The following is a 23,152-nucleotide window of genomic DNA, read 5'->3' on the forward strand; positions in this document are numbered from 1 at the left end:
TTGTTCTTCAAGTGGGTCTTCAACGCTGCAATATTTGAAGCTGTACATAGGGCTGTGCTGAAGACCTCTATTTGAAAAACAGGGAAGAGAGAAGAAAAAAAAAAAAGGGCTACAGACCACCAGCTACCAGCAGCCTTATGGATGGCTACCATCACTCGTATTTGTTGCATGAAATAGGAAGCTTCAACGTTCAGTCTTGCCAACTTTGATCATTGACTGATCAACCATAAATATGGCAAACTAACTGTGTAACATGGAAGTGAAGAGCAGTCTGGCCAAGCCTGGAAGCTCAAGCTGGATGATTGCTGCAGAACAAACCTGCATACGAAACTGATGTGAGACCTACCATCTCTTTGAAGTTTGCACACCAAGACAAAAGGAACACAGATAAAGAAGGGAAGGGAAAGACTACAAGTAACAAACTCAGATCTTGCAAAACCAAAATGTTTTCAAGTTGCTCCTCCTTAAAGACTCAAGGTATCTACTACGGGCAGAAGACAGAATGAACACAAAAATAAAGTGCCATCAATATTATTCTTATCACTTTGGGGAAAATGGTGCGGTCACAGAAGATTCTCAGCTTTCTTTTTAATGGTTCCTAGTGGTCAGCTTTTGAAAATCTTCGAAGTTAAATCTTCAAACAGAAGGAATGCATATTTCAATAGTGAAATTTTACTCTCTTAAATTGGAAAACCCACTGCATTCCTTGGCCTACCAAACCTGTAGGGCCACTGACATCAGGAAATCACAAGGCTTTACTTCTCCCATTCCACATTTGTTCTGGTGTACCAGACTGGCCAGCATGGGGCAAATAAAGAATTAAAATAATCATGTACCTTGAAACGAAGGAGTACTGACTAAATCAATTCCCTTTTTCCTGCTTGCACAAGTTTAGCATTTGGACTGTTCTGTTATCATCAAGCTGATTTTCTCCTGATCTCTTTAAACCCTACTTTCATGAAGGTGTGTGGGTTGGGAGTTCCACAGAGCACAGCCTGCCAGGGAAAAGGGGTTTACAGAAATACATGATACAGTTATTTAGATTTATGTAAATCCCCGCATGAACTTCCATTACCTACTGCTGGCTCTGGGCCAGTCAAAACACATAGATATACATGTTATGTGGTTAGAGAAATACCCACTAACTGATCATGCAAATCAGTATCCAACTTGATAAGGCAGAGAAGTACGTATTTCACATTTAAAACTTGATTTTTGGTGTTGCAAATGACAAAAGGGTCCAATCAGCAGGCCCATCATACCTTTACGTATCGAGAGCTAAAACTAGTTACTGATTAGTAAACCTCCTCCAAAGAGTCTAAAAGCATGTAAAGCCAACAATAAAATAAAACTAGATTAACTACATGAAACAAAATTGAATTTTGATTTTAGTTCAGATTTTTTAAATAGTCTTTTTTGTTCATTTAAAAAAAAAAATGAAACCAGAACACTTATAATAGAGAAATAAAAACCGGCCCATTTCAAAGTCTGTCTAAGTCATATTGGCACTTTTGAAGCACACAACATCGGCACTTCCCACAAAGAAGCAAGACAGAACAGAGGTATGAAGTGCAATTCAGATTTTCCATTTCAGCCACCAGAATAGAGAGAAAGCAGCTTCTCCCAAGTTTCCTTCTGACAAGTCAATTGGGAATTTTTTTTTTTTTTTTAAATTCATGTTTAGATGTCAAAAAATGCTGACTTGCAATGCCATTACCAGAACACCGTTGAGCGTAACAGAAGGATTTGGGGGCAGAGGGAGGTTGGTTGTTCTCAGTGTAAGCTGAGAGTTTGTCATTTCCTGCAAAGCACGCAGGCTTCAAGCTCTTCAGCCTCTCTCAGTCCAGAGATCACCAGTGAATCATCAGCCACTTGCTGGTAGTTTGTACATACACATTTGCACAATATATATAGAAGCAGAGCCTGTGTTCTCTTACAGCTGAGTACTTTGGCTAAAACTTGGTGAAAGCCTTGTACAGCTGAAATTGCTTAAGTCAAAGAATAAATGCAAACTAAGTAATCAAGAAAAAAATACTGAGGCTGATTCCGTGCTTAAGTACTTTCTCACCATGTCCTGTCAGTCATATACACACCCTCAAGCATCACAGTCCAACCACTTCAGACTCAAGCCTTCATTATCTATAACCAGAGTCTGCACTATCCATTGAAACACTTATGCATATATAAACCCAATGACATATTACTCAAAACTCACTGAAAGCTATTTGCAGACTTCCTAAATAAAACCACTTCAAAAGCCAGCTGGTCAGCGCAACCATAAAAAAAAAGTACAAAATAAAGAAAATATCAAAGCCTGCAGATCATAAGCAAAACAGTCATCTCCAATTTTTGTTGGGTGCTTTGCATATTCATGTCCTGATTCTCAGTGGTGCAGAGCATCCATAATGTCAAGAGAAACAAACAAACAAACAAAATCTTAGAAACCCTTACTAAAACCAACAACAACCTCACACAATATACTCCCTCCTTCTACAGTATCAAACCAGGCACACCAGAAATAATAGAAATACTTCCAAACCTTTCCATTTGTTTCACTCATTCAAACATTAGCTCCCCCATGTGTAAAATACAGAATGGCATCACCCTGGTGAGATCAGATGACTAAGTCACTTTGATGATGAGAAGCATGCTGTGAAGTAGATGTTCCTAAAATGTTTTATGTATACTACTAGTGATACACAACACATTTCAAAGTGGTGCCTATGTGTCCAGAGCTGCAGCAGCAACAGCTTCCAAGCATACGTGCGCAGACTTGAAAGTGCCTTCGCAAGTAACAAGGAGCTGCTGTTGTCCCACCTACAGCGTTAGGTCCTCACATACGTACGTCCATAAATAACGCACCTTCTCTTCTTGCTCAGGCCCTGGAACAAGGCTGAGAGTGTGGTGTTGATGAAGAAAGGGAAAGAAGGAACAAAGATGGGGAGTGGTGTAAAGGGATGCATGGGTGTGAACGGAGAGCAGCAAGAGGCAAGTGGCATGGCTTGCCGGATGAATGAGAAAGAAGAAATTAATACCCTTTTGCAGCCCCTTCTGAACGTAACAGATATAACCTTGATAGTTTCTATCTGAGCAGGGCTGAGCTTCTTGATGCATGTGGCCTCAGTCCTAGGAGTTCACTGCTAGGGGCTCTCTGTCTATGAGGAAAAAACAAGGAAAATAAGATAATGGAAGAGAAATTTTAGAAAGGATTTTTGCTAATGAAAGCTGTAGTTTCCTACGTCACAAATAATTACTGAAAAAAAGCATGCAGGCCCCCCAAAACAAAGTGGAGATTTCATATCTGGAAAGGAACAGCAAGAGCTGGTAAACTTCAGGAAAAAAAAAAGATTCTACCTTACAGTTTTGTAAATGTCACGTATGGTAAACACAACAAGTACACAGCACAGGAGTGGAAAAGCTTTTAAGCAAAACAGTTTCCAAACATTTCCCTCAGATATCAGCTACTTTCTAACATTAGCAGGAATTTGCCTGCATGAATCCCTCATGAGCTGCTGTCAGATTAGACGTCTTGCAGTGAGGACATGATGAGCGTTTGGCCTTTTCCCGTTCACAGTATTTTTATGATGCTAGTAAGAGTACAACTCACTGCCTTTAAAGCTAGTCACACAGGGACTAAGTGTGAATAAGCTCAGCACATCAAAAGAGACGTGGTTTTATAGTCCTATAAAACATGTCTACAAATGCTGATGAACTACTTGTAGTCTCTCCTAATTCTAACTGACAGCAGGAATAAAGTGCAGTGGACATTGATAGTAACAAAAAAAAAAAAAAAAAAGGCACATCAGACCTAACAAAACCGTTCAAGAATCTAGGGAAATGGTTAAAATGAAAGATGCTACACATATGTGCAGCCAAGTTCCCATTTCTTCTACATCATCCCATTAACCAACACTTCCAAGACAAAGGCTAACAAGCAATCTACAGGCTGGAAATTTTGCACACTTTATTTAGAATATCCATATTCCTGTTGGCAAATTGAAACACAAACTTCACATCAGGTGTGATGGCTACTTCACAACCTTCTTAGCACTTCTCAGTGAACTTCCAGCTTGCAAAAGAAAGGCTTCCAAGTGACATCACTGGAACAAAGGCTGCAAAAAAATTTCTGTGCTCTCAAAATGTATAAATTAGAAAGCATTTGACAGTGGCCCAGGATTCAAAAGGCACAGGTTTCATTCCAACTGCCAAATATCAGAGCAGGGAACATGTCATTCCTGCGTTCTGTATTCCTCTTCCTCAGCGCAGATTTTCTCTCAGCCTAACACCTAGCAGAGCTGACTTCTACTTTCACAACTATGCCAAACAGGTTTTTGAAATTATTTACTGATGGGGGTCTTTACAAGAATTTGTGCACCTTTTTCCTCCTTCAGAACACCATCTAAGTATATGCTTTTAATTTATGTGGCTTTAGCTACTTAAATATTTAGACATAAACTCCAAAACCCCTTTAAAACTCTAACTTTGCAATTATGCTCAAATATTAAAAAGAAAATCCACCTGAAATGAAGAGCCCTTCAAGTACTGAGCAGCTTGATGCTCTACAGCATGGACAGAAGAGGATGAGTTTTTTCCTTGCTCGTATACCTGCAAACATTTCATTAAATGAGCTAAGCTTTTTTCAATCTCCCAAACTGTAAGCTCGGTGACCTCTTCTGCAATAAACTGCACAAGCGACTGTACACTGTTCAAATAATTCGTTTTTATGCAGGGCTTTCTCTCTTTGAACTTTAGCGTAAACGTTAGTGTTTATGAAATAACATTGGATCAACAGCTCCAGGATAAAAATGACTCTCAAAACAAAAGCTGTTAACGCAGTAGTATTCACGCAAACTTCTATGTCACCATGCTCGTATAGCACAGTTCAGTTAACAAGGACCGTTCCTGGGAAAGACAATAACCCCATGTTTGTAGCCCGCTCAGCTCTGGACCTCTTCCAGGTACCTGTTATCAAAGCACTTCAGTTATAGTTTTAAACACACTTCACTTCAGTCAGAATCATCCTGTTAAAAGAGAAAACAGATTGATTTTGTGCATTTCTACTTCATACTCTTTGTTTTTAAAAGGCCAGTATGCCATTGCTATCACGTTCTTTGCCCTTCTAGCTGCATAATACATCCCAATGCTATGAAACCTTTCCACAGTTGCTGACACTCTTTTTCACCTTTATCAAGGCGATTTCCACCACCCCGAATTCCAAGTGCATCTTCTCAAGAGCTTAAGAAAGGTACAAAATTACTTTCTGTTTCAAAATTTAAGGAGAAGACTTGAATTATTAGGTAAGTTGGAGCAAATCTATAAAACATTTTAAGAGAGAGGGGAGGCAGAACATTACATACCTCCTTGGCAAGACCAAAATTTAAAGAAATACCTTCCTGCAAAATAATCTCATCCCTTCCTAGATTCAGAAAGATTATGCTCTTCCTGAATCATAAACTTTCAGAGAAATTCTCATGCTCTTAGTAGTACATATTTTCAGGAAAAAAAAAAAAGTTGTGTAACACTATGCTGGATTTCTTAATGCATGTTCTGAGTTCCCTTCAAATAAGAAACAGAAAGAAAAACATGAAGTGACCTACTCTAATTATCTAAATTCCATTTTTAAATATCAACATCCTGGAGAGTAGAATGCTCTCCCTCCCACCTTCAGGCACCCAAGATTGACTGAAACTGTATTTTTCAAAAGCTGCAGTCAGATCACTTTCCTGACCATCATCTTCTCAGATAAATGAGAGACAAGCATTAATGAGACAAACCAGTCAGGAGTCCAAGGGCATCAGTTCCACACACTTAAGTCCATTTAAAAGGAAGCAGAAATACTGTCAGGCACATTATTTTGAGGACAACAACAAAACCATTAAATTTCTGTAAAGAGACTTTCTGAAAAATAACACTAGTTTAAGTTCAAAATATTACCTGGTGAACTTCCCAAATGCAACAGCAATTTCATATATTGCTCTGACATTCCGACCAGTATTTATGGCATATTAACACTGACATCTCTCATCCAAGAATCTTATTTTACTTTACAAGTATTAACTGTGTCACAAATAGTTCATCCATCCTTTAAATGGAAAGGTTCAGCAAAAAGAGATTTGGCTACGTATTCCAGGACACACTAATTTAACTCAAGAGTCAGACAGCATCACAACTGCGGAGAGATTCAGAGCTCACGACTGGACATCATTCCTAAGCTCCTGCTCTTAACATCACAAGCCATTTTAGTAAATGTTTTGCACAGCTGTCAGACCTGTGCTGAGCCACACAGGGTAAGAGCAAAAACCGCCTTGTTTTTGCATGAGCAGGTACCTCGAGGTGCCACTCCACACAGCAGCTTAGGCTGATGAAAGCTACAGTTGCCAGGATAAACCCTTCACTTTCCTTCTTCGCGGTGTATTCCTTCCCGCTCACTCCTGTGCCAACACTGACACAGTTCAAGGACCCGAGCAAGTAGAAAACGCAACCAGCAGAAAATACTTGGCTTAATCAACTCCCTCAAATTAGATTACTGTCAGGAAAATGAGCAACGCTGCCAGAGCAATGAAAGCATCCTGGGCTGCAGAAGAGGAAGAAATAGGATCACAGCACAGCTGGCTTAGATCTGCATAGACTGACATGGAGTTGAAGCCTCTACACCTTTTCCATTGGGTAACTGAGCACTAAGTGCTGAACTCCACTGCCTTTCCCCTGCTCGCATCTGTGCCTAAGAGGACCAATAATTTTCACCATTAATTCACTTACAAAAATCACAGAGTAGTTCAGTTTACAGCAGCAGAGCCGTGAAATATATCTCCAAGCGCTCTAGCAGTACTCCTGGAAAAGTATGGCATAGCAAATACAGTTTAAGTGCAGCTTTTCTGCGAGATTGCTCACGTTGCTGGCCGCCAGATCTAGCTGTGTACTGCAGAACTACTCCATCTCCCTGCTCAAATCCCACACTCGAGTGCCATTCCTCTTTATAAGGAAGGATATGTCACACAGCCTCTGGACGGAGGAGCATCACATGCAGAGATGCTTTCTCAATTAACAGTTTCTGGTCTCTCCAGCTCTGCAGCAACAGAACAGTAGTGTGTGGGCAGAGAGTAGGCTTCAATTTCTCTTGCTCCAGTTTCCTTATGGTGTTTCAGCAATGTTTAGGCTGCTAAATCACGCCATTTTTGGAAAACACCCGAAAGCATTAGACAGAAGACCCCAAAAAAGGAAAGTAATAAATGTCAGTGTCTTCTCAGTAGATAGACCACCAGACAGCCTGCTAAAGATATGATATACATCCCAGAGCATATATGTGATTTTCCCTCTCTTCTGTAGAGGGAAGAAAACAGATACAGACCACTCTTAAAAAATTGAGATCCATCAACTACAAATACTACCACTACAAAAGGAGCGAAGATCTCTTCCTTGGAAGTAAATAACACCAGCCTAAGCTGATAACAGGATACTGAGCACACATGGAGACGTCTTTGGTATTTTCTCCAGCAGCAGGGTACTGCACTGAGACAAAATAGCTGACAGGGTGATCATCTTATCACTAGAAAGGTGATATTTCTGAAGAAGCTGAATGAACACTGGTATTATTCAGTAGGGACAGATGCCTCTCTCTCACCACGGTATCAAAGTGCTAAAAAAAGCCAAATGAACTGCTAAAAGTTCTGTGCTATAGGTAACAGCAAGGAAGAACCATCACACCAAGTATGAGTGACTGCTGCAGAATGTCTGCCAGCTGTTGGGTCCCCTGGCACTAATACAACAGGACAAAAAAGCCCTTATCTGGGCTAAGGAAATTTGGCCTAGACTGAAAAAGTAAAATGATACAGAAAGACTATGCTGCACCCAAAACCTTCTGCCTTCTTCCCAAGCATGTACACCACTTTGCCTTTCACACAGCATAGCCTCCATAATTTGGGATGGGATGATGCAGCATATACATTGAATTGTGAGAGAAAAACTCATAATTCCTTCATTGCATTGTTCTGAAGCAACTATTCATGTCACTACATCGCTAATTGCCGTTGTAACAGAGCTCACAGTTCTCTCCAGCCGAGTACTTGGTCCTACAGTAATTACGCTCTTCAGAAGGATATTCCACCCACTCCTACACTGAAGATCTAAATTAGCTCCATGCACAAAATGCCAAGTTAAAATTTAAACAAGTTTCAAATCTCTCCTGTTGGTATGGCAATACGACTACAGGCTAAGCTGGTACAAGTAAATAACTTCAAACTCTTGTTTTCCTGAACAAGGCTACTCTAATATTTTGACAAACTGATTTGTTTGTTTGTTTGTTTTCTAACACTATAATACCCAACTCTAAAAGGTCACTCTGTCTTCCTCCTGATGAGTTCAGTATTATTCTTCCATTCTCAGAGAAGGTCAAAAATATATATCTGCATGTTCAGTATCTAAACGTTGCACAACACTGTGCCACCTACCTAATACTATACCATAGTGCTTCGTGCAGTTATTAGGAAACATTCAGAAATCCAGCCACAAAAAAAAGCTGCTGAAAACAACTCTCTCACATTTCCCACAAAGGACAATTTCCAGCCCACCATGAGCGTGCATTACTACTTTTGTACAGAACTATAAAGAGAGAACCTTACTGTAATGTATTCACATGCAGAGATGCACAATGTACATGGGCAAAAGATTATCCATGTGAATTGCAGAGTCATGTGATCTTGTTCTAGCATGATGAATAAACTTCAGTCATTACTATCTGCAGGAATTGCATCGTCTCCCTGATGCACCCCGCCGCAAACCCACTTCCTCAAAATTTTCATCCTCCCCCAACAGCAGGAACATTTAAATAAACACTTTTAAAACTGGGTTTTCTGCTCCCCTTGCCGCAAACGTAAGATCTCCTCTCAAAAAAATCATCCTTATTTGGAAAAACAGGATAGAAATAATTTAGTCTTGGGATCGAAGGTTTTCTTACACTGTAAGGTAAAAAAAATTTTAATCCACTCCAATGAAAAAAACCCACAAGATTTTGAACAAAGAAATGGAAGATTTCTTCCTTTCCGTGTCAGTCAATGCTCATCTCTTACCCTAAACCAGCAAGAGATTATGGATTTTAAAGTGCTGCCTTTATGCACTGTAAAAGCTCTTCTGGAAGCTTTTCTGACTCCCTCTGACACCCATGCTGTCAGGCCAGTAGCAACAAAACCTTTACAAGTGGGTCGTTATATTTTTCTTGGCACGCATTTTATAGAAAGCTTGGTCAAATATTTTCTCCCCGACACATAAAACACATTCACTCTCTATATGTGCACACCTACGCATGCTTCTCTGTAGAAGTTTTATCAATGTTGTTTTGGAATAGCCAGGATAACTCACTCCCAATTTCACCAGTCACAAGGAATGAAACCATCACAAACTCTCACCGATAAGGGGGAATTACCAGCCTTGTCATTCTGCTTCACTGAAGATAAAATCTTGGAGGATTCTTACTCCCAAGGCTTTGTCCTCCTGGAGCATAGTCTGCAGAACTCAAAGCTCTTAAAAGTTTTTCTAGACCTCATGGATGACAGTAAGACAGCTGGAGGTCCCCCATGCCAAGCCTGTTCCTCACGTCCTTAAGTTTAATTCTTCACTTTAACGGGGCCATACAGCTTCAATTTTATGACATTCTTTTGTTTAGAAAACCCATCATTAACCTCTGCCTGGACATTCCCAACCAAGTTTTAGCAAGAACAATATTGAAGGTAAGTGAAAGTTTGTAGCATGGAGAACACTGATCAAGATTTCTTTAATAAAAATACTAACTCCTCTGGAAACAAAAATAAGTGGGTAAGGAGACAGTGGAGGTGATCAAAGGCCCATCCCTTACCTTTACCATGTCCAAGAAGTATCTACATTCACACCATACACACAGTTGGCTATATTTGTGTAAGCAAAAAAACTCTGTGCATCACTGCACAGTCAAACAAAGCCTTTAGAGCAACAGCTAAATAGACCTGTGCCCTACAATGAAAAACTGTGTTAGAGCAGGAAGCAGAGAGCATTTTTCATGAACAGGCCAGAGGTGGAATGACCATCATAAATCTTGCCACCTCTTGTAAATAATGCCAGGCTCATTTCTTTGACCTCCTCTAGCAAATACTGGGTAAGGTCTACATCTGTGTACTATATATAAAGGCAATTCCAAAATAAATAAATAAAAAAATCTAACGTGCATGTGTTAGCCTCACAGCAAGAATGAGAGAACAGACATGTGACAGATGATAGCTCTGCTGCTTGTGAGTCTCAGATACTAAGGTGATAGGCATGGTACCAGAGTAAAGCCTAAGCAAGGTACAGCTTTAGTACGCTACAGCTAAGAATAAGAATCAAATAAGAATTCCCTGAAAACATGCTGGCAGCAAGTGTCTCAGCTGACTATAACCAAGCCATAATGACAAGAGAAGACAAGCGATTAGAGCTGTGACACTTTATAAGACAGGCATGACATGGTAACACAGAACAAAAATGTCACTGTTTGAAAGCTTCTGATAAATCACTTGGTAGGCAAAAGGAATCAGCCTTTCCATACACCACAAGGATGAATCCACAGGAACTTTTTTGCTGATATTTAAGGTCTCTGGAGTTTAACAGTCTGTTATAAATGTGGCCACTTACCAAAAACCAAGACAAATTCCAGCACAGCTGTCTCTTGAGTATGACAGGTATTCTCTAGTATTCTGGTTATAACAGCTGTTTCAATCTGAAAATGTGCCCACCTGAAGGATTCTTACCTGCAAGACATCTTGGATCTTCACCCACACATCAACCATGTCATAGAGCTTGATATCACCATCATACTGGCTGCAAGGAGACGCCACTGTTTGCTGAAGGTGCCCAAGGACAACAGAGTGCGCAGCAGCCACAGCGTTGAACTTGTCAAAGAGAAGCTCTAGCAGTTCCAGCAGTAACCTGCAAACCATCAAGACAACCTCCGCTCAGTTTCTAGAAGACACCGTAGGCACACAGTCATACACCACATCAGAGCAGTGGGCCAGGAGTCAGGAGACTGCGACTTCATATACCCTGTTTTGTGACAGACGCTGTGTGCAAGCTGAGAGGTCACCTAGCTTCAAACCCTCTCTGTGGGCTTCAGGTGACTGACTTCAGCTGTTAGCAGTTCAGGTTTGGTACCTAAATACTACTGAGGACCTTCCTTCTTACTCCCTCCTCTGTATCAGAATCGCTTACTTTTAATGTATTCCACTTGGTGGTATAGGAAAGACAAATGCATTAGTCACTACGCAGTAACTACACTTCAGTACCATGATATTACAGACCATTTTAAGCTCCCAGATAGAGCTGCAGACAAGGAGGGAGACTATCTGCTTTTCCCCCAGAAGAAAGTAAGAGTCTCAAGTCAATAAAAATTGACTTACCCATACAAACAGAATACAAGATATTCATGCTGAATTATGAAACGAGTGGTATGGCAGATTTTAAACAACACGAAAGATCAGAAACATAAAACATCAAGCCTCATCAACTGTGTCAGTTACCAAGATTTTACTACTATATGGAAGGTGCTACAGCCATAACCTCACCTAAGTGTTACTACACTTTACCTGCTCCTACAGCTTCCTTGCTGCCCAATTATTGTAATTAATGTACCTTTGTAAAGTCCCAAATATTTTGTGATAAGGCAATGACTCATCACAATTTTTACTATTTGAGAAAAGAAAAATTCTGATCAAGTTCACTGCCGTTTAATGAGCAATTCAAGTACACATGTAACCCCAACAAAATGTGAAGATAACACTTCCCAAATCCATATGTTAGGCACTTCTAGCTCTGACAGACAGGCTCCATCACATTTAACTGCAGCAGCTCAGGAGTTACCACACGCTTGCTGTGTCTACCCATCAGAAATTGCTGTCCCCAGCGCAGGACAGAAGATCTGCACCAGAACCGGAGTTGCACCCACTCCTTAACCACCACACTTCAGTCTTCTGTGTTAGTTAACAATCACTAATGAGGTGTGTGTTCATGCCTCAGCCACTTCATTTCAGAGTGCTGAATATCTGCATACATCCACTTTCATCAGCTGTTTAAGGCAGCAGCTGGATAGTTAACTGGAGTAATTAAGAAGCTGTTGCACGCTGGCTGCTGTTACCAGCACTCTTACCAGACAGTAAGAGTGGGCTGGCATGATGCTGTGGCTGAAACCACCTACCTCAGCCTACAGCAATCCTGGACGGAACTTCTAGTCTGCAAAGAACAGAAGGTGGCTATTGTTTAAAAAAATGACTATCAGCTTACTGTGTCCCATTCATATACTACAATTTTACATATATAGATATATACACACAGCATTATACAGCAGTCTCTTGGGGATCTCACATGGGCTGTTCACCTACCAATGACGTCAACTACACAGTTCAAATGGTTAAGTAGAAGAGCACCTTGATTCAATAGAAAGAGCCACTGGATAAGTTTGGGAGGGTACACTGAGGCATACCAGAACAGGTCAAGTGGCGAGATGTACGTCATACTAAAAAAAAAGATGTGTTTAGGAGTCATGGTACTCATAAGAAACACAGGGACATTAACACTGCCATACCTTCAGTGACTGTAGAACTAACACGTACTTAAACAAAACAAAAGAAACTGGTGTGTATGACAATTTTCTTCATATTTAAGAATAGCAACAAATGCCTCAAGAAAAGCATTGTTGGTACCAAGAAAGAAAACAGTGCTTTTTCACAGGTCTTTACAAATTTAAGTAAGATGCTGGCAGGGGATAAACAGAAGTATACAGGACATGATGGTAAAGACAGAACCAGAAAAGAAAGCTATTATCAATATTAACAGTATTACATTTTCAATTTGGGAAAGTCCAGTGCAGAAGAAAAGCCATTCTCCACCATTTAGGCTTTCTATAAAGCCTAACAACTATCCTGTCCAAGTGAAACTAAGAAGTTGCTACTGTAGAAAGACATAGACGACCTCCTCCTTCCCTAACTGCTGTTAGCCCATCACCAATGTTACCAGTGAAGGAGACAGGACAATATGCAGATAAGGCTGCCTGAAAAACACGCTCCATCGCTGTTAAGCAAGTATCTTCTCCAACCCACTCCGACATGGGAGAGACGATTATTGCTTCAACAGCCCCTAAGAGGTATATAGAACTTCTCATAGCAAGTGACAGAGAGGCAGCTGGGGCAAGTAGCTGGTCAGCCAGAAGCCAGATAAAAACAGGAGGAAAGCCAGATAGAGAAGAATTTGGATAGATGAGGAATTTCATGTTGGAGGAACTTACATACAGCCTTCGTTGAAATGCCAAAAAAAGATAACATTATGGGAGAAAATTAATTATATACCGCTGAAAAAAATTTATCAGTGCAAGCCCAACTTCTACTAACATCCCATTGCAAATGAAAATTTAGTTATCTAGATACCTCCTTGTTGCCCCAGGAAAGTACAATTTTGCAGAACCAAACTAGCTGGATAGTTTGACAAATTCATTTTTATTGTCCCTCCGTGAGCCTGACCTCATATTATCAACTTGTTTATGGAGCCATTACTAAAATAATATTATACTGAACAGAATTATTTGGTTTTAAATTCCAATGTCTTCCTATTCTCATGTTACAGACTTATAGACATGAAACCTCCCCAATCGACATTCTTCGGTGGCACTAACTACCACCCCATTACATTTTCCATTGTCAACTAACGTCGTATTTCCACATATCCCTGTTTTCAAATTAGCCAGGACCTCTTATCTCAATTTTCTTTTCTCTAAAAGTCTTCTAAATCTGTCAGGTCATTTTTGAAACAAGGTGACCCAAAAGAGACACAGACACAGTCCGTGTCAGACAGCCAACAAGACAAAACAGCATAAAATAGTATGGCCTAGATTTTATGCATATGGGGTTGCAGCACCGAGTGACCTAAGCAGAACACATACAGAGAATGACAGGAGACTGGCTTAGGCAATTTGTCAAAACAATCTCATAACCTCTTCACCAAGAAATATGGTAAATATGTTGAGAGACAGTGACACACACCCGAAAGCAACTCTTATTGTCCAGGCAATAACGGAGAATGAATTGATGCAGAGTGACTGCTGACACCTGCATGAGGTCGCTAATGACAATTCATGCATTTTAGCAGCAGTAATGTCCTTTGCCTGGTCAGAGTGTTGGCGTGTATATAATTTCTGTATTTACTTTAAAGCCTCGAGATGAGGTAAAAAGCCAGAAGTGTATTATGAACATGTAGGGAAAAGTGCGTTGAATCCAGTCAACAGGATTTAGTAGCAAAATTGCCAATACGCCATCTCCTCCTGGACTGCATTTTGCATGTATCCCTACCAAAATCTTGTCGCATAAATCTGGCCCTCAAGTAGGCATGCATCCAGATTATTATTATTATTCTAAAGTCAACAATCTTCCATAATCCAGAAGGGGTTCATGTAGCAGTACCCCAAGCTAATGTAACATGGCCTCTCTTCCGTGACACTTTGTCCTCCACAACCCAAGATACATATTTCTAAACATGAAGGTCCAAGGCATGCTCTAATGAGCCACTACTTAAGGATATGGCAATGGCAATTCCTATATTTAAGCCCTTTTTCATAAACTTGTTCCAAGCACAGACATCTAAAAACCTCAGAGAACTTACCCAGACTTTAAAGAAAAGTCCATTTAAATTAAAGCTGAGGTCAGCTGCAACTAGGTGAGATTCAAGCATAGTTTTCAAAATTATCTTCTACCAGTGACAAGGAACTACTAGGAACATGCTACTGCCCTTTATCAGGTTTTACTATCTTCATACCATTCACATTTCATGGTGGTAAGTGCACATTAGTAAAGAGGGTTTATATTCACAGCAAAGTATCTTACAGCCAAAGATGGTCCATCTAGTTAGGCCTATCCTAAGTCTGTTATCCTACACAACTGCATCCATGTTGCATGTTTTAGGGAACTTAAGAATCAGTTGTATCACAGAGCCAAGCAAGTCTTTCCTTTGTGACCCCACTGATGAAAAATATACTTCTGCCATTATATGGAGGTCCTTAGCAAGGCTAGTGTCATCTTCAGTAAATGAGCCCTTCCAGTTTCACAGCAACTCTATTCAGCTACATTGCGGAGTGCTCAAACCAAAGGACAAGCACAATGCACCCATGAGAGAATGGGCCACACGTTATCAACATTGCAATCATCGCTCACACTTGTGCGTGTGCTTATTAACAAGCCTGGTACACAACATCTAGTGAAGCATGGACAAGACTTGCTCCTGGCAGGCTTACAGGGGCTACAGGACTTCCATGTGAGAAAATAGGCTTCATGGAGCTCTACGGAGCTGACCCAGGAGCCCACTGCCTGTTGGCTTTATGAAGAGAGCACCCAGAGGTGTATGAGAGACATCATTACTCTCTGGGAGCTAGCTGCTTTAGTCATAATGAAAAAGAATTAAAATCTTGATCTTAAGAAATTGGGAGCAATTAATAATGTTCTTATATACAAATGTAAAAGGTGGCCGCACAAATCGATATGGAAAAGCTTACTAGGTAAAGAAGCAAAAGGCAGTCAAATTTAAAAAATAAGAAGAATGAGATCAGTGTCTCTTCAGACTCAGTGGCTCTTACCAGATCTGCAACTTTTCTGGCCAGGTTCTAGAAACTATTTCTCTCTTGTACAATGAGAACGCTCTATGTAATTGTTACATGGGTTCCCAAAAGGAATTATACCAGAACCTCCACACGCAGATTATCAGCCTCATCCTCAAGCAGAAGGAAACGCCACCCTCTTCATATGGAAAAAATAAGAGCCAACCTTTGAGAGCCACCACACAGCGATGAAGAAATGCATATAACTTGTTCTGTGCGTTCCGAACGAGCCGCAGGGAACTTGTCCAGCAGAAGGCTCAATCAGTGGCCTCAGACCCCTCAGGCCCCTCTGTCATCTTATTAGTCATTTTACTTGCCAAAAGTGAGAATTTTTATGGATACCATTTAAAGTACAGAAGCTGAATACAGGCACTGAGCTCAATGATAGAGACTAAGAGGCATCCAAGTGTGACTAGTTTTAAGGTGAACTGAAAAACATTTTACTCGCTGAATCCTGAGGTCAAGTATGCATTGTGGCTGACAGCCTAATGAATAGTTAAGCAGTTTTGGGCACTGCATCATGCTCAAATTTGGGGTCTTACAGAGCTCTCTTGAAATAGTAGGACCTTGTTGTTGACAGCAGGAAAGTCACTTAAATTAGCTACAGTTTTAAATCAAAACTAAGGAGCAGTATACCTTTCCATACTGTAATTTATTCTTTTCAATATAAATGAATTCACCTGCTTGCTGTAAACTTCACATGTGATTTAGGTTTAGAATCAGTTCTAATTATCTCCTTATTCAACAAGAATTCAAGACACTTTCCATAACTCTAGAATACAAGCATCTTAAAGGCTCACAGACTCCTGTTAAACACATGCCAAAACCCATTACTTTTTTGTATGTTACCCAACCTTCTGAGCAGGTTAATGTCATTAAAATATGGTCTGAACCAATTTATCAATTTCAATGGACAACAAGTAGCCTTATAAACTCTCAAGACTGATTCATAAAACAAGTATCAAGCATATGCTATGCTCCCTCTTCGCATCAGAAACTAAAAATCTGCCTTCTGACCCACCCAAAAAGCTTTTTGTAATATCACCAAGTTATCAGCACCGTAACTCTATGAGTTCTTCAAAACATAATTGTTTCCACAGCAATGATAACTATAGGAATTTAAAAAAGAAGTCTTTATCAAGCTAAAGTTTTCCTTGGGAGTGATTTTCCACTACAAATATTACATATGATGAAGACACACATTTTTGTTTTCATTTTTCTCTTCCACCATTAATTCCCTTTGGACACTGATTGTTACAATGTGCAGTATCACAACTTAGTATTTCAGCTGGAAGTGATAGCTAGCCCTTACGGAGTCCTACTTTCCAAAAAACAGTTCTAGCAAATCCTGAAGAACAGCAGAAACATAGTTCTCTGTTGACTTCCGCACCTTGCTATTAATGTAAATGGGGCTGCAAACCAATTAGAAATTTGGCCATATATTTACTGATATAATTAGTTCCATATATGATTTCAAAGCTTTGCACCTGCATCAGCTTAATTGGACTCCACTACACTTGAAATACATAACTGAGCTGAATCTTCCCTTTTCAATTCATATTACGAAGGATCTTAAAAATTTCTTTGGCATCAGCACCAGTGTAAAGCCATGATTCAGTGCAACACAAGAAGATAGTATTTGTTTTAGCACCAAGTGTTCTTTACACCATACATACCAGCAATCTGAGAGAGCATTACAATTCAATCTGTTGTAAAGCCGCTTAAAACAAAAGGTTAGGTTAAAAAAAAAAAAAAAAAATCAAGTACTTAACATAATGCACCTCTTGCTACTTAAATAACGCTGGCTTCTACTGTACTTCCACCTTCAAATCTGCATTTCAAACATCTGTTTAGCCAAAAGATTCTCTTCTAGGGCCAAGCACAGAAGGAAGCATCTCCTCTTCCCACATCCTTAGCTGAGAAGCAACAATGCCTCCCCTTTCTAAATACATTTCTTAAATTCTCAAGCCTTTCAGGTGCGCAAGGCACATCAGCCTTTCAGTGAGACACAGGCATTCCTGAAAATTTTACCATTTCATATCTCTGCTACTGCAAAACCATTACTCTCATTCCTTCAAACAGCCATTAACAGATATGACACCCTTCTCCAGACTTCTTTTTGCAGCAGTCAAGGTTCAGTGGTTGAAATATCCTTACCTAGGCTGATTTTCCTGGGAAAGATTCTCCCCTCTCTGGTAACCATTGTCTGCCACCTGGGTTGTGGACCGCTTAACAATCTGCTTGAGTTCTTGTTCTAAGCGATCCTGGATGGCTTTCACCGTTTCAGGGATTTTTTTCAGTTTGGCCAGCCCTTTGATGAGTATGCCCATGAAGACAGTGCTGTTCTCCTCTGGATCCAGTTCCGTATCTTCTTTAATTTCCAGAAGGCTTGTTTCTCGCACTGGAATAGATTTTTAAAAGAATCCAAGATTTAAACTATTAAAACCAACACTTAGCACCATGCAAAAGCAGCATATAAACTCCTTTGCCTTCACAGAACTCCTACCACTTTGAGCAACCAAGGAACAAACAAGGAAACCAGTGACACTCAGATTCTGGGGGGAGGCAGTGGATATTTCTGTTTGCTTGGGGGCTTCCCTATACATAAATACAACAGCCTGCATATTTGATTGATTTAGAAAAAGAGGTCATGGCATAAGTTACATATGAGAGAGGAAGCAGAGGAAGTCTGGTGCAATTAAGATATTCATAAATGAGAAGGTATTATATCACTACAAATTCCTTGAGTGTGTTTCAAGGAGCTAAAAGCCCTAAATTTCTAACCCAGCTGTTTTTCTTCGCTATAATTCTTCACAAGAGAGGAATTTTCATTATAAACAGTATCAAGCTTAACACACTTCTGATGAATTCGGCAAAGTTTACACTGCCAAAGTGAATGATTGTTTGATGTTATCCTATTCTGTTTTATTACGTCTGTCAAGGGGTTGATGAAGTTACTCAAATCTTTTAGCAAGGCTTCTAGAAAGGAAAAACAAGAAGAATTAGAGAGGATATTGTGGATACAGTTCTCCCGAAGTAACAGGGATTGCACAGGGAGAAATACTGTTGCTAAGCGACAAGGAAGAGAAAAGCAAGAGGTTCTATGCTTGTTTTAAGTATGTTCATTAAGCAACATTTCTTAATTTACAGATAACACCCAGCAACAACAAAAGCATGTCTCTGTTAAAGACTGGGTGAAACATTTAATAAATATATTCAAACACTTATGTGAACTAAGTGTGTTCAAGGCAAACTCAACTAAAGCATCTTGGAAGATCTACAGTCACACGGCTTGTTAACAGCCGGAGCGGCAGTACACGGACAAACGGCACTGAAGTATACATCTGAAGCTGTGCCATCCACCATACCATACCCTTGCATAGAAATTAAAACCTAACAGCTGTTTCATCTTACTGGTACTGAACTCTGATAAGGGCTGTTGGATGACAGATGACTCCCATGGTTTCTACTGCTCACCAGATTTTTTACTTAAATCAAAACTTATCCAAGAACCTGAATAAACGTCAAAAGATCCACTAGAAGGATTTAAATGATATGGCAGAAATGAAAACTGGCATGTCGCAAGTAGCGTGCAGCCCTGTAGCTATCTAAAGCTATGACACTGAACAGAAGAGCATCAGCACCACTGAGTTAGCACAAGATCAAGAAAACCATGTCCCAAAGAGCCTGCATGGTGCCACTTTATAAAGAGCATCACGATAAACAGACAATACTTATTTCAGTGTCAGCTTACACCAACCTCCACAGCAGAGATTGTTTCTTTCCGTCAGTGTAATCCCAACCCCAGCACCTCTAGCTCAAACCATACTCACCGTTCACACGCTCTTGCATTCAACCTAGAGCACCAGCAACACTGCCAGGTAAGAGTGTGATGAGAATGGAGCCTCTGAGGTCAGCACACGTCACAATGAAGAATGACATCAGGTTTTAAGTAATGAACATCAGGGAGATCAAATAGTGCTTTTCTCCCCTCTCACACTCGCTTCTTTCAATTAAATTTGGGCAAGTTATGGGGCAAGCAACTAGAAACATCCAAAATGCATTAATTATTTTTTTAAAGGGCAAAAAAAGCAAAGATAATATAGAAGATACTTCAAATACACATAAGCAGCAATACCAATTAGAAGTTAACAACTGCAAGCACACATATTTCTGCTCAAAGCTCTCATCTATCACACACCTTTCAACCCACAAGGCTGCAAAGCACTTCGAGCACTGTGTACATGGTCTACCCACTTTGTTAATGCTATTTGTTATTCTCAAAAAAACACAGCATGCCAGGCACAAACACAGAAAATGAGCTCTTTGGAACAAGAGCTACGGAAAAGACAGCACTGGAAATGCTAGAGGAAGAAAGGTTTTAACTTACTGTTTTAAAAAAAACAAAACAAAACAAAAAAAAAAACCCACAACTATCTTGTTCCTCTGAGTTCAATGCAAACATTTCACAGCCTAAGCAACCTTTTAGAGGACAGGTCCCTGTCATTATGCTGCAGCCCCTTTGTAAGCAGGCTGTAAATTATTCTTAATATCACACAATGAAAACCTGAGAGGGAGGAAATACCGCTGTATCCAAATGTGAGGACAGCATTTAAGAGGACTAAAGGCAGCAATCTTGCTGAGAACTCTGCCAGCACACTAAGATGAACGCTCTTCCATTTTCAAAAGAGCAAAGCAATTTTGAACACCCTCAAATAGTCAGGACATTGATTTACATCTCTTACAAACAACAGCAAAGTGAATAGTTCAGTATCTAGTAGCAACACACTGGTATGTAAGTTTTGTTAGATCTGGTCTTTTGATAAAACAGTAGGGACCATGTTTCCTGCACATTCTGCCTATTAAACAGGTACCCTGGGTAGCTTTGGGGGCCCATTTATCTGTAAGATCTGACAAGATTCCAACCCCGGGCAACTGAAGATGTTCTTCTTTTCCTGCTTCTTCCCCACTTCAAACATCCTCTTCTGCCATTTAATGTCATCAAGGGGTTATCTGACCACAAAGCTTTGGCCCAGGAATCAGCCCCTCCTGTCCCCCACCTCTTCGAAAAAAGGCATCAAAGTAGACAGGTGGTTGTAAAGAAGCTCACCTTGAAAATTGCAATCCCACATGCTATTCTCTGTGGGCAGAGGAGCTCCACAGGTGGGGGAAGATGTCCCTACAGATCAGCTCTCAGAACCGAAACCTTCATCTGCATTTACTCTTAAACTGAGAATGTGAATGACTTTGTTATTCATTTGTATCAAGACAAAAAGCACAAGATTGTCAGAACCTATTCCTAGCTTTCTACAGTCACCAGTTTCTACCTGAAATGCCTGTAAAACATGCCTCCCTTTAAAGGGGTAAGATCATCATTCATGCCATAAGCGCTTGCATTACGTAGAGAAGCCACTAAATTCCTATAGATGTTTACAACAATTATTTTTACAAATCATTCTAAATTGTGGACCTGCTATTCAGATTTGATTTGATTAACCACTTCTCCTTTGCGATTTATCAAAGAGAAGGAAAAAAAAGTCCTATTTTAATTAAAACCAGCTTCACTATATTCAAAAACAATACAGGTAGAAAACACCAAAGAAGAATTCCATAGGATTTCTTCAGTAATACCAAGAAGTAAGTTTCTCCACACTCCTTGAGGGTAAAACAAGTGAAATGTGATGTCAGCAAATGAATATTTAAAATTTAAATTATTACAATTGCCCTTCTCCACCATAATGAAGCCTTTAAACTTCAATTTGCAGTTTTATACTAAAAAAACCAGCTTCAACATACTGCTTTGTTGTCCCATCTCAGCTATCAACTCTTGTACATAGCCCTATGCAAACCAATAGAAATACTGGATTGCATTAAGTCTGATGGAGGCTTTTCCAGATCAGTTTGACATATAGCTTGAAATGTTGTTAGCTAAACTGACCTCTTTGGAAACCTAAGTTTCAGAATCATTTAATGATTTCAAGTGGTTTTCATGGTTTAGTTCCATTCAAAGACGACACCAAATGACAGAATCACACAAAATGGTTAAAGTTGGAAGAGACCTCTGGAGGTCATCTGGTCCAACCTCCCTGCTCAAGCCGGGGGCACCCAGAGCCAGTTGAATTCCCATTGGTGAAGCCATGCTGACTCCTGATGATTTTCTTGTTCTAATGATCTCTGAAAACCACATGTGAAGCTGAACATTTAAATATGGTTTCTCAAAAGCCTCCCAAGACAACAACATAAAGGAATGCCACATTCTCCAATGAAATAGGCAGCCATTTTAAAAAATTTTGCATCACTGAAGCGGTGCATCAGAAAACACACAACTCTGTATTTAAGCAGTCAAAAATCTACCCTCAGTTTAAATCACTAGTAAGTTGAATCACGTGCATCATTGATTCATCACCTCCATAGTTACAAAGGTGGAAACTTCCCTGACAGCTCCCTGGTTTGACGATGCCCTATAAAAATGTCTGTTCCAATTGATGATACCCTCATTTGTACAGTTCTGCCATTTCACAAGAAAGAAACCTGCTGCAGGAGGCATTTTAATAGCTCCAGTCTGATCCCCAGAAAAGCCAATGTTGATAACTCATTTAAGCAAAGCAGCTAAAGAAAAGGCTCTTGGGTCTTGTTTTTCATTCCAATGAATGGTCAAAATTTGCTGCTACTCATTACAGAAGATTTCATTAGCTGTGTGCTTTTATGGGCAACTACTAAAATTTAATGTACTATTTTCCATGATTTACGTCCTTTCTGAGTATACCCTTTCTGCCTTCAATCCTCCTAGAGAAAAGGACGCAAGTTCATAGTGCCCCAAAGGCATAATTTAAGATTTGAAGAAACGTCACCTGCTAACTTCTGGTGCTGAATCTTTGTTCTGACCCATGAATGGAGACAATGAGCAACAAATGGACAGTTACTTTAGAAATGGGTCCTTTAGAAATTTTGGTCATTTTCTTCTCTGCCTTGGTAAAGCCCAGAAGAAAATGGGTCTCAGATCAGTAACCTCAAGGCCTCAAGGCAAATCTCCTCTTTCTAAAAGTGTTGTTCAGTTTCATCTACAGTTTTAAGGACATTAGTCTTTCAAAAACAGAGGCATTTTAATATGACAAGGCCACTCTTTCAAATCCCTGTAACAACGCTTCATTCTGAGAAAACTACAAATCAACTCTGTAAGACATGAGCAAAATCCCCTAATACACACAAGCATTATATGTTGATGAGAAGCTCATCATGACCTGGCAATGTGCTCTCGCAGCCCAGAAAGCCAGCCGTATCCTGGGCTGCATCAAAAGCAGCGTGACCAGCAGGTCGAGGGAGGGGATTCTGCCCCTCTGCTCCGCCCTGGTGAGACCCCACCTGCAGTACTGCGTCCAGCTCTGGGGTCCTCAGCATGGGAGAGACATGGACCTGTTGGAGCGAGTCCAGAGGAGGGCTGGAACACCTCTCCTATGAGGACAGGCTGAGAGAGTTGGGGTTGTTCAGCCTGGAGAAGAGAAGGCTTCAGGCAGACCTAGC

The 23,152-nt window shown here is 40.2% G+C and overlaps 1 protein-coding gene across 1 annotated transcript in view; it reads right to left on the bottom strand.

Annotated features, from left to right (window-relative positions):
* Nucleotides 1-17,784: 17,784 nt before the first annotated feature.
* The window catches only part of LOC104840226 (exocyst complex component 4-like), a 60,773-nt gene continuing 55,405 nt past the window's right edge, over nucleotides 17,785-23,152 (bottom strand). Inside the window, exon 6 of the mRNA XM_010581022.1 lies at nucleotides 17,785-18,032. Coding sequence (XP_010579324.1) covers nucleotides 17,785-18,032 — 248 coding nt within the window. The remainder of the gene's footprint in view (nucleotides 18,033-23,152) is intronic.

This window comes from Haliaeetus leucocephalus, unplaced genomic scaffold, assembly GCF_000737465.1.
Source record: "Haliaeetus leucocephalus isolate CR32 unplaced genomic scaffold, Haliaeetus_leucocephalus-4.0 Scaffold751, whole genome shotgun sequence".
Taxonomy (NCBI): Eukaryota; Metazoa; Chordata; class Aves; order Accipitriformes; family Accipitridae; genus Haliaeetus; species Haliaeetus leucocephalus.